Source organism: Chiroxiphia lanceolata, chromosome 11 (genome assembly GCF_009829145.1).
Source record: "Chiroxiphia lanceolata isolate bChiLan1 chromosome 11, bChiLan1.pri, whole genome shotgun sequence".
NCBI lineage: Eukaryota > Metazoa > Chordata > Aves > Passeriformes > Pipridae > Chiroxiphia > Chiroxiphia lanceolata.
The window spans coordinates 14,086,946-14,099,936 of NC_045647.1; the positions used below are offsets into that span (position 1 = coordinate 14,086,946).

Consider the following 12,991-nt stretch of genomic DNA (forward strand, 5'->3'; position numbering starts at 1 on the left):
TGAAAATCCAGCCTTTTGTACTGGTAGATATTATAAAATGTCATAAAAAGCTGTAGGTAAATGCTGAGAAATGTATCCAGTATGAATCATGTCAGTATTAAAAAGAAATCAGCATAAGCACTGTGCTAAAAGTTCATGTAACTTCCTGAGTTTAAAAATGTAGTCACATAAAGAAAAAGTTGAAACATGGTTCATTAGCATAAGCCCCATTCTCCATTATAAATGAAAGCTGAAGAGTAACTTTCCAGACCCAACACTTTTGGGGAAATTTTATGCTTTATTTCGACATATCATTACCAAAATCAATAATTGATTCTAACGTATTTTCTTCTCCCTGCAGAGAGCACACATCCTCCCTGAAGCAGAGCCTATCACCTTTTAGGTGAGGCAGTTATTGATACGAAGTTTCTAAAAAAAAGAAAAAGTGAATAACTCTCTGCACATGCTCAGACACTGGTATTTTAATTCAGCTTGAGCGACAAGCAGGAAGGCAGAAAGGACTTCGATGTGCCTTCCTGAATCAGAAAGCCATTTATGGAAGATAGTTATTATTGTAGACTTCACTATATGTAGACAAGTTAATATGGTCCTTTTGGGAGTTACACATCCCACTTTTCCTCACACCAACCAACACTTCACCTTGGGCACTTCAAAGACAGTAATCAATTCTTTTCACAGAGTCTAAGAATTCTTCTGAGTCAAGGGTAGACATTTCCCTGTTCAAGCCAATTTAAACAGACATCATTGTAAATCAACCCAGGAAGAAAAATTTCCAGAACTAAGTCTGTTCAGAACAAGCCTATTCATTTGTACCAGCAAGGTGCTGATGTGGTTGTGCATCTAGAATGACTGGCATTTAAGTGTTTGTGTGATATTCACCCCAGGCCTTTACTAGGAGTAAAGTGCAAAAAGCCCAAGCTAAAACATGTAGATGTGAGTTCCACAGAGGTAGAGGCTTCAGTCTGAGTAGGTGCTGAATTTTAGGGCCATGGAAATCAATGGAACATAACTCCTTGTGGGGCAGGGGTGTGCACTTGGTGCTGTGCTGAAGAGCACCAGAGTGCTGAGCCAGGTCTAAAACTCGTCAACAGTCACAGAGTTTAAATTGAGAAACCGTGCCTGAGGCTATCCAATGGAATCTCACTGGAAACACACTGTGGGAAAACAGGCAAGCACTAAAATGCTGGTGTACAATATTATCATGGCTCTCAAAAGCTGTGTGCTGTACAAATGGAAGGCAGTGCAGAGCTGCAGTCTACCTGTCTCCGGATGGGAAGGAAAATAGAGATATGAACCTTGTGCTGCACCTTAAATTAAAATTCTTCTGATGCAGGACTTGAAAAGTTAGTTGCAGAACCATGGTCACAAAACTATCTTGTATCCATAAGATTTCCTGCAATACTTCAGTGAGTCACATATATATATATCAAAATCCTTTGGTGTGACAACAGACTGCACCACTCTCCACCATGTGGGATATCTCTCTCTGCATATATCTTTTATATATGTCTATATAGATACATGTTTTTTCCCCTCTATACATGTCTTTTTCCCTGACATTTACTACTGATGAAAACAAAAATACACTTAAAATAATTAAGAGTATTTAGAATTTGAAAATCTGTTTTTTTATCTGCTAGTATGTTTGGACTCTTTGCTCAATGACTTTAAATAAGTACAGAAAATTCAATGGGTAACTAAGTCTTGCAAAGCTGCAGAATGCACTTAATTGCACTGTCAGCTGTGTTAATGGGATGAAGGTTTATCCTCTAGGAAATATTTCTCCATTATAAAACTTAGCAAGTAAAACAAGATTATATATATAGTAAACTAGAAATGACAACAAAGGAAAAACCTCCCATTACTTAAATCAACTTATATAAGCCTACTTCCCTACTTTTTGTTGGGGTTTTTTTAAGGTAAAATCAAACAGATTTCTCAAGCTGCATCTGCTCTGATCCAAACAAAGAGATTATCCTTTCCCCAGGCTACCTTTATTGGCACATGTCTACCTCCTCCACCACGTCTCAGAGACTACTGTCCAGGGCTGGTAGATAGATTCTCACATGGTCACCCCCACCCTACTTCCATCAAAATGATTCTATTTTCAAACACTCTGCTAAGAAAAAATGCTGATCTGATTCCTTTTACCAAGTCAGTTTTGGGAAGAGCTTACAGAACAGTTTATGACAGCTGGTTTGAATGGAACAGTAATACCCAGCAAGAACAAGTGGCAGAAAAAAAAAAGAAAAGCAGCATTTTGTCATCTCCCAATAACCTGCAGCTGACATCATACATCCAATTGCCTTTAGACACTACCCAACTTCTTCATATGTAATTCATCTCAGAGAAAGCCACATGTCACAATCACAAGCACAAAGGAGATCAAGCAAGAATAGTTCATACAGAAAATAGAGATCTAAGTTCAGGATTGAAAATAGGAGAAAATGTTATTCACTAAGCAGGAGAAAAAAATGTGATGAGGGAATTAGCATAATGTGCAGTTGTCAAAGTGTTAGTACAGGCCTAAACAGGAACAAATGAAATAGTCAGTGCAAAGATGAAACTATGCAAGTTCATCTAAGAATAAAGCACTAAAGTAGGCCTGAATAACCACATTCATGTTTGTGTCTTCTTGGGAAGATAAAGAAAGGAAATGGAGGTAGCAGATAACCAATGAGGAAAGTAAAACTTACCCCATTCTAAAAGGCATTTTTATATTTTAAGAACACTTAGAAAGGTTGTCTTTGGGAGTGTAATATTTTAGTCCAGACCAAATCTAGAGGCAGAGCTACAGTAAAGATTTTATGAGACAGAAGGGGTTTAGAAATAAATAATATTTTTAGACATGAAAAAGCTCCCAGGCACAGAAGTCTCTCCTTGGTTCTAAATTTCTCATGGTGAAGAAATTACTACATTGAGCACATTGAATCCAAGCAGATTGAGTAAAGAGAGTGTTTTATTTTATCCAGCTGTGATTAGAACCTATTTAGTTTTGTTGGTCTCTTTCTACTGCAAAAGGGGCAATCAAATTATAAAGGCATGCACCTAACAACCTTATTAGCTATCCTTGATTCCCACCAGATGCTGTTGTCACCAAACTTTTTAAAATCCAAAATTCTAACTATTTAACTTTTGGTTACAACAAAAGGTAGCAAAAAGACTTGACACTTTTTGAGAAAACTCATAGTGCACCAACTTATAAATCACTATGAATTCTTACCCTTTACAGTTTTTCTGGAAATATTCTGCAAGTTCAAGTCTCACAAACATGCAAGAAGCACTGGAGTAATTCTCCAGAAATGGAAAAGGATTAAAAGTGCTCTAGATAGGCAGGTGCTGCTGTGATGCATCTAAGTAGCTGCCTGTTTGTGTTCCTGGGAATGGAAGAGGCAACTGCAATCTAATACTGATTTTGCAACAACAACATTATTGACCTCAAGGAGTCCAATCCTCTTGTTTGCACAATTACTTGATAAAGGAGAATTTAGTGCCAGTTAAATTAATTAGCCAATATTGTTAGTCAGTGAATTAAGCTAACTATTTTTAATGACTAAGAACACTAGCAGAATGAGAGAGTAAATTTTGCTAAATACAAATCTGAAGACCTGAGGGAAACAACAGAAAGGTACAAGAGAAAGACAGTTTAAAGGGCAAGGAGAAGTGCTTTTGTCCAGAAATGTCTGAAGCACTGAAAAGAAGGGAACCTGGGCTTTTCTCCTTTCTGCAAACAATGAATGTAAAGTTTACCTTATCATATAAACAAAGACCAACTGCAAAAGCTCAAAAATAGGAGCTGTTTTCAGTTGATACTGAGATTTCCCTCTTGTGTTTCCTCCATTTCACGCAATGCTGACGTAAGCAGATGAGCTCCTGCTGTGTGTCACTCCTGGTACTGTACTTTGCTTTTCCACAGGTGGCATAATCTTAGAATTGTCTGAGAGTATGTCACCAAGACACATTCACCCCCACCTTGGCTTTGCTTTTCTTCTACATTCCACTGAAAACCACATTTATCCAAGTATTCATAACTTAAAAAACTGCTGAGTGCAAACTCGTTAGCAGAAAATATGTCATTTACACAACTATGGGTAAATACGAGGTGAGATGAACTTAGGGGGAAAAAAAAAAAGACTGGAGTAGGTTCTTCATCTCAGATACAGCACATACTTTGGACTTAGAATGTAGAGTCTTGGCTACCTACATTCTCATACTAACAAAAGGTAAAATGCTGCTCTATTTTTCTTTTACTTTTTTATACGCTGTCAACATCTGCAAGATCAGTTTTGAGTCTTCTTTTATCATCTCCTCATGTACACAAATCCATTATAGAATCCTGCTCTTCCCAGTGGCAACCCTACTGCCATGTTCCCCATGGATGGTTGCCAGAAAGCCCAGCCCACATTCCAACTGCTACTGTTAATTATACATCACATTCCTAGGTTTTTCTTAATACACTTACTGGCATCTCATAAAAAAATAAATCAAATGTTGAAACCACGCAAATTTTAAATCGTTAATCATTTCTCATTATTACTAATGTCTTCCACAACAGCTGTTCAAAATACACTGATTGACATGTAGAAAGTCATATGAGTATCTTAGGAATGCATACCTGTGGAAGTATAAATGCAAGATATGTCTGAGACAGTAGCATGTCCCAAATCATTTACATTCGAAAATAATAGGGGAGACATAAAAAATAAGAGCCATGAGAACACACTTTGTGCTGCTATATAACCCATGTAAATAAACTCAATTAAAAAAAGACCCCCAGCAGCTGAATGAGGAAGTGCCTTTTATACACCTGCTCTCACACCTGGATTTCTGCCTTGGTACTGCATTGTCCAAACTGGCTTCACACTGATTCTGTACTTTTAAAAGTTGGACTTTGCTTCTAATGAAAAAGTGCCTTATTCCTTTCCTTCCTTTTTCATCTATGAATATATGAATATGATTAATTCACTAAGAACCTTTTCCCTACTTTCTGTCAGAAATCTGTACACAGTTGATAATTGCCAGATTTGTGGATGGAAGAGCTACTGCTTGCTAAGACAGCTGTCACAGAACTTCTTTCTTAATCTTAATTATTTATTCCTTGTTTAAAAACATAATGCCTTGCAAATCCTTTGGCTACAGGCAGTGAGGCTGTAGGTAACAAACACACTTTTGTGTTTAAAGAGAAGAACCAAAACGCAGTGACAGATTTAGACTCCCCATGCATGCTTAAACATTTCAAAAGCAAAACTTTATAATAAGCAGTCATTTTCAGGAAAAATGAAGGAAGCTAATTCCATGAGAATGTTGTGCAGTTTAAATGGACCAACAGCTTTGCTGCAAAGTGGCCTAAAGCGAGGTGTGTCTGTACAGACAGGGAAATACACTCCAGTGTAGAGTGTCATCATCCCACTTTTCTTTGCTCTGAGTTCCTCCAGTATATGAAAATCATAGGAATGTCAAAAGACAGTTTTCTGAGCTGAGTAGGGTTTATATTTCAAAGATCAGTAACGTTTCTATTTTTGACATTATTGATGCGATCTGTAAGATACGCAGAAAGCAGGGAACGAGGGTGTGCAGAAGCAGGGAAGGAAAAGTATAAAAGCACTTCAATAACCAGACAGGACCTTTATATTTTACAATGATGATCAAGAGGACTGTAAATGCAAATCTGTGACTCTTTATTAAATTCACTAGCTTACCTTCCCATATACATTTACAGTAGGTGCATACAGTCTGTAATCAAAGATGGCACTAGAGTTACTTTTAGGTTGGCAGATGTTTTTAGTGGCTTTTATTTTATTTTTCAAAATGTTCCATGTTAAATTTCAGTATCATAGATTTTATATTTGTGGTACTTAAGTTTTCTTGATTTCATCATAAATGTAATGAAATCTGCTTTTGCTTTTTATTTTCAGATTCTAAACTTGAATACTTCCTTAGAATGGGAATTAGGTAGTCCTGTTGTTACCATCAATGTTTTTAAGCTTTTTTATGAAGAGGCTGAAAGAGCCAGAAGATATATAAGAATAGAAATGTATTGATGTTCCATGATTTTTAAGCCTATCTCGTTGAGAGCCTAGTTAGGGACTGTGACCATCCACTTTAGGCATTCTACAGCTGGGAGGGATCACTGTGATCATGCAGCTGACCAGGCCAAAGTTTTTCCCAAAACTTAACTGAGTTGTGCAATTTGCAAAATAATGGAACCCAATTTCAGCCTCTGGATCTCCTAAAATCTTTGCCAACCATATTATAGAGTCTGGTATTAGTAATTAACTCCAGATCAACTAATTAAACCTTTAGTCATCTCTTGAATAAGCTAAATGAACTGAGCTCCTGAAGCCTTTCAGTCTAAGGCACATTTTCATGTCTTCCATGTGTCCTGTCACTATCTGTACAACTAAGTGAACAAAAATTAAAGAAAAAGGTGAGCATTAACTTACAAATAGAGAGCTGGTTTTTTTTTTCCCTATGCTGATTCTAGAGTCCTGTGTTTAACTATTCAGTGATCACACTTATCTGTTTTCAACTGTTTGAGCTGTGGTTCTGCCTAGTAATTCAATAAACCAAAACATAACCTGGAAATGAACAACAGGCCTTTTCTAGAGAAATGGTGTTGTGCAGACACTCAGTTGTAAACCTATCGATATCTACTGCCTGTACCCTCAGGCTAGGATTTGATTAACTTGTTATCACCCCTCTGCATTACAGAACTGGGGGAAAAAAATTAAGTATGCAGTCCTCTTCTTGGCAAGAGTAGCATTTCCACACATTGACAGACTCTAAACCGAGACTATCATGTCCATGTGCAAGGAAAATGTCAGCAGCAAACCAGATTTCTGCAGTTGGAATACATTTAAGTGATAAAAAAATGCTTTTCTTCTGCAGCTGCATAAAGCAATGGTTTGGGATGGTTTGAATTAGATGGTGTGGAAACAGGAATCATCACAGAGCTCCATCTTCCCCATTTCTACAGGCGATCCCTGTATTAGAGGCCAAAACAAGATTCAACAAGCCCTTTGACTTTGGCCTTTAACTATAAATAGTCAGCATATAAAACATATTCTATACACAGCAGTATGACATATCATGTGACTGAACATCCTTTAGTTCTACTGCTCTCACTACTCAGGTTAGTGTGCTTCTCCAGAAACACGTGGTTGCCTGACCTCTGTATCCCTTTTCAACCATTTTTTTTTCCTCCTTAGCAGTTCTAGAATTAATTAATTTATAGACAGGCTTGATTAAATAAACGTTAGCACGTGCACAAAGAAGTGGTTTGGTATCTTTAGAAGTTTTAAGCGTTTTCCAAATCTTTTCAAAGTATCCTGCATTGATCATTTCACAACCTTCCAAATAATCTCTAGGAAGCTCTGTTATCTTTTAGTCCCTAGTTCAAAACATCACTGTATGATTTTTGGCTTCTCAAGATTCTCAAGTTAGAATCCTAACTTTGAAGAGAAGCTGTCACGTCAACAGCTTCTCTTAGCAGCCCAACCTATCTGAACTAATTCTCCTTCCATTTGTGATTACCCAATATCCTTGCATGAATTACCACAACTGCTAGCCTGGAATGTATTATGAGGAAAGCATTTAATGTCTTTTTAGCTGTCTTTTAGTATAGTTAAGATGGGAAGAGAAACCAGATAATAAAATTAGGCAGCCTTCTACAGACCAATGTAGAAGTTCATTGGGAAACTTTGGTGCTTTCCTTCTTAATTTTTCTTTTATTACTGGCTTGAGAAAAATAAATAGGTGCTGCACAAGCACTGTAAAAACACAATTTTGTGCTGTCTGATCAAAGGGGAGTGGCAAATGGAAAATGAGTTAAGCCTGAGTTCAGTTTGCACTGCCAATTTTCAGACCTAAGTCCATCACTTTTACTATCTAATGTAGCTGTTGGTTAGTGATATGTGCTATCCAGCACCTATGGCAAATAGGCAAGGGAGTAGAAATTTTAATGCAGTTTATTCCTTCTAAATATTATCTGAAAACTCACAGCAGCTGTGTATAGAGCCATAATAGAATGTACACAGCTACAAATATTCCCAGAAGCTTGAAAGCAGAAATCTAATAAAATATTCCCCTCCCATCTACCCTATGTCTTTCACGGACAAATCTAGATCTCAGTGCAGGTAGAATCCAACTGGTAAGAGGCAATGTAAGCTCTGATCAAATTATTTGAAGATTCTGGAAAATAATTCATAAGAATAAACATATTCTGTCATACTCCATGGCAGAATTCATGACAGTCTAATATGCAAATCATTGACCGTAATAAATTGCTAAATTGCCACAGGACAAAATACATTACAGAACTGTCACACTTTAAACATTCTTCCACTGAAATTCCACTTTTATTGCTAACTGGAAAACACAGATAATACACAGCTAATCAACAGCTTCATTTTTAAAGCAAGGATGTTCCTGAGTTCAGCCAGTGGAATGATTAAATAAAACAGCTTTTTTCTTACCCTTATTGTACATGTTGGTTGGTACTTGGACATCACTCAGACTGATGTTCACAGGCAAGTTATTGAAGTGGTCATTTGGCACCAGAATGAACTCCTTCCCCAGCTCCAGGTAGTTTCCTTCTTCATCTCGTTCATTTATGAGCACAGCATTGAAGTATTCGTACTACAACAGAAACCCACAGTCTGTATTCAGAACACACATTCAGCTTAAAAATACCAATATTTTAACATATCTATCAATCCATTGATTAAACCCTGACATATATCTCCACCTAGAATAGCAGAAAAAGAAATTTTTACCATCCCTCAGATTCTCTCTATAGTCCTAGTACCGGTACCTTTCTGAAAACAGATTTGTCAATACATTTCAAGAAAACCCCATATTACCTCAGTTCTGGCTGCCCTGAAAATATTAAAGGCAGTCCAACAAAAACTCTGATCATAAATAATAATATACACTATTTTTAATACAAAGCTTTCTAGATTTAAATATTTTCCTGGATGATTATTTAATGATGATCTCTTTGTTGAGCTTATTTCCACCAGTTCAAGAACTACTATCGTTGCTGAATTTAGGCCTTCATGAACTAAAAGTGTTTTTACTTCACAGGAATATTAACTACAACTCTAGCTGCTTACCCAGTGTATACTGACTGACACTTCCTTAAATTATTTTCTTCATGCTGAATTTTAGAAATGTTTATCATAGCTGGTTTTGTAAAATTATGCATACTTTAATATGGACATATCATCTTCATAGTGACTTATTTTCAACAAGAAATTATTGTCCCTCTGTTAAAGATTCCTGAAGAGTATTTGGCCTATTTTGTACAGAATTATAACGAGATAAGCAAAAGTAATTTAGATAAAATTATGGATTTCTTTATGACCTAGTTTAACCAGAAATTCTATCAAGCTTTGAAGGCAACAAACAGTGCAGACTACTTTTTAACCTCCTAAATAACCTTAACACTTGGCAAGAGTTATTGATGTGTTTCTTAATATAAAGAGACTAAAGTTTAGCATCTTTGAAGAATCACATCAATTTAAATATGAGTTTCTGCCCTGACTATCCATTTGAGAGTAAATGCATATAATATTTAAATATAAATCTATGCATTCATAGATGATACTAATTGATACAATCTGTACAAGGATAAATACACCCTTTGCAAAGCTAAAACAGACCAGCAAGTACAAAATCTTGCAAGGCTTTTCACAGCATTCTTTCTTAGTGTGATACACAATTCATTCTACTAAACAAGAACCAGTTAAAAATCTTACAATCTTTACACTTCCATTAAAAGGTTTAATTATTTAAACAGTATCTTAAATGGAAGATTACTTGGAGAGCAGCTTTCCTTACCCCTCTCTTTTAGCTTTTGGTTTTTCAAAACGGCCAACCCATCATTTGGATTTTAAATGAAAGCAGAGTACAAAGGAGCTCACTGCATGTCAGGTTTGGAGGACCTTGTGTGTATAACAGAAATATTCATATAAACTCAGCGTTCCCCATACCATTAATCACATACAACAAAGGCTGGGACACGTCAGTATTTGAAAGTCAATTTAATGGAAATTAATCTGACATGATTAAACATCTGACTTTAAAATTATTCCACTGGTTTATACTGAGATGAGCCAAATAGTCTGCTGCATACATCTCATGAATACATACAGCTAATGAATCCTAAGCTCACAGTTGTACTGCCATTAACTAATTAATTCCTAAAGTTATTAGAATTATCCAACACCCTTTTCTCTCCCATTTGATGGATTGTCACTGCTATAGATTTGATTCCTGTCATACCAGAACCAAAAGGATGGAGATACATGATCATTCCCAAGAAACACCAGTTCTCATCCTATCTGGGAGAAACCTTCTCTATCTCTGCATATTATCCAGGTTTATCATGGATCATGAACTGCACTGCATGCCTGCCACCCACATGGGACAACAGCTTTTTACTTATATCTTCTGCAAAAGCCAGAGAGACACGGCAGAAGACTGGAAATTCCACTTCTTTCCCATTCTAGTAAGTAATAAAATATTCCTTCCAACATTAAGCAATGCACTAATGACTGTTGTAAAATGCAGTTCTACTCCAATTCCAAGCAGGGAAGAAGTAAGCTGTGTAGCTTTCCATGATAGATACTATCTAAGTCTGGAAGAAAGGCTGATATTCCATGTCCTGGGAGTACAGTGATAAATAAAATTACATCTTTCACACTTCTTTCTTGCCATCCACCTCTCTCTTCCCAGTCCCTGGACAGCTGAGTTCCCTTAGGGTGAGGATGATTGTTTCATCTTCCTTCCAAAGTGCTTGTTTTCTTGTCCTTAAGGTCATGGGTTTGTTTCCCTTTTTCTCTGTTGAACAAGCACATTCCACCTCCACAACTGCTGGAACCACACATAAACCATTGTGCTGTTTTCATGATGCTTCTTGGCTTTATAAACCTTATCAAGATTGTTACAGAGAAATGAAAGGAGGGTTGTCTTCTTTTTTTCTTATTTAAAACCGCCATTGAAAGCATTCACAATACCTACCAAATTCTAAGACAAAAGTTCAATTCAAATATTATGCTTTAGGAGAAAGATGATTAAGCTTGATAAGATTCTGTACTAAAATATGTAGCAATATACTGCTGTTCTTTAAATGAAGTTACATATCATGAAATAATTTTTACAGTAATTCACATGCAGACTTAGTGATTTCAAGGATGTAAATTTTACTTGCACATGGCTTTTATAATAACTTGCAAATTGAAGGAAAAATTAACAAATTTCAAATAAGGATGTCAGAATATACATGAAATCACCTCTAAAAGACATTATTTTTCCTTTCATTCAGTGGGCTATTTCCTTTTCCAAAGAAGTTACTTAGTAGACTTCCTCCTCCATCACATTCTGTAAGTAGCAAGGCTAACCAAGTATTCAAATCTGCTCTATATTACAAAAAAAAGAAAAAAAAAAAAGAAACCACTTACGTTATAATTAAGAGTAATTAGGACTGATTGTTTCTTCAGTTTATTTAGTATTCATTGATTTATTGGTCTGAGGCTGTATTTTCTCTTTTCAATTCTACAAGTGTATACAAAATAAAATGATTTATGGGTGGGGGGGGTTAAAGCAAATTGTAGCATAAAAATAGTCCTTATGGTACTGCGGATAATTACTATTTTCCTGAGGGGGAGGGGGGTTGTTTCATCTGTGGGGGTTGGCTTTGGTTTGTTGAGGGTTTTTTTGCGAGTGAGAAGCCTACATAAAGAACCATATTTAATGCAGTCCTGCAAGTTCTAAGGGTTAAACATCAGGTAATAAATACAGCTCGAAAAAACTACTGAAAAAGATCAGCATTTAAAGCAGAGCTGTTATACAGTGGCTACTTTTGGGCACTTCCTTTCCAAAGAAATTATTGAGTGTGACAGCTGAAAGGTGATAGAAGAATATTAAAAACTGGAGAAAAAATATTAAAGCAAATCCATCTGGCATTCTGACACTGCATTCGAGATAATGCCCAGGAGAAAGAGGATAAAGTCCTGTTTGCTGACAACACAAATACTCCACCTAAGCTCTTAGAGAAAATGACTTCAATTTAATCTTGTCAATGGAGGTCAGTCTTTGATGTAACCTTAACTAGGTGAGTTCTGAGTGCACAGAATATAACATGCCAAAAAGTTATTAGTCTAATAAATAACAAGGTAATTATCCAGGGTGGGAGCAGAGACAGGCTCTACTGTGACTTGTCCAACAGGTGAGTTTGCATTAACCTTACATGTAGACCTGCAGTTGAGTAAGGAAATCTCATTCATGTTATCTGAATCTTTAGATCTAAATATCAACATTTATACTTTATATAATAGTTTTTTATACTCTTGTGCATTTAAATTTGCTCAAGTAAACACACTGGGTTTTTTTTCCTTGTACATTCCTGCATCATTCTGCAGGTTTGTTCTACCATTTTGAAATCCCACATTGTATCAAAACGAAGAAGACAGAGTAAGGCCATAAAAAATGGGGACAAATAACAATCTTAGCTTTCATTTTCACCCTTGCAAAGAAAGCCTTCCCAATGCAAAGCAATCTAAACAGACTAGTGTCCAACAGAACAAGCACTGGACCATTCAGCAAGGAGTTGACCATATCTGAGACATTCCAAGGAATCACAGACTCTAAAAGTCTGTAGAACCTTGGACTGCTCTGGCATAGTGCTGTACTCAGAGTAGGCAGAGACTTGGGGGGTTGTTAGGAAATCAATCACAAAATTGTTTTACAGGATCATTCACACTGACAGGCAAAGGCAAGTTTGTTTTAAAACAAAAGACAGTTTCGGTCACAGTAAAAAAGTGGCTGCCATGGACATACGTTAATTATGATACAAATTAATCCATTAAAAACATATCAAATTAAAACTGGGGAAGTGTAAAGTTTGTGGCCTGCAGTGAGAACCATGGGGTTACATGGGAGAAATGATGTGCAAGGTAAGAAGGAAACTTCGAAGTTTTCTATTCCAGTT

At 36.4% G+C, this 12,991-nt stretch overlaps 1 protein-coding gene across 5 annotated transcripts in view; it reads right to left on the minus strand.

The window, feature by feature from the left end:
• CACNA2D3 (calcium voltage-gated channel auxiliary subunit alpha2delta 3) overlaps positions 1–12,991 on the minus strand; it is a 407,374-nt gene that overhangs the window by 232,550 nt on the left and 161,833 nt on the right. For all 5 annotated transcript variants that reach the window (XR_004359078.1, XM_032699221.1, XM_032699220.1 and 2 more), the window contains one exon: positions 8,475–8,637. Coding sequence is in view for 4 of the 5 variants with exons in the window: in XM_032699221.1 (XP_032555112.1) it covers positions 8,475–8,637 (163 nt within the window). In the remaining variant the exon portion in view is untranslated. The remainder of the gene's footprint in view (positions 1–8,474; positions 8,638–12,991) is intronic.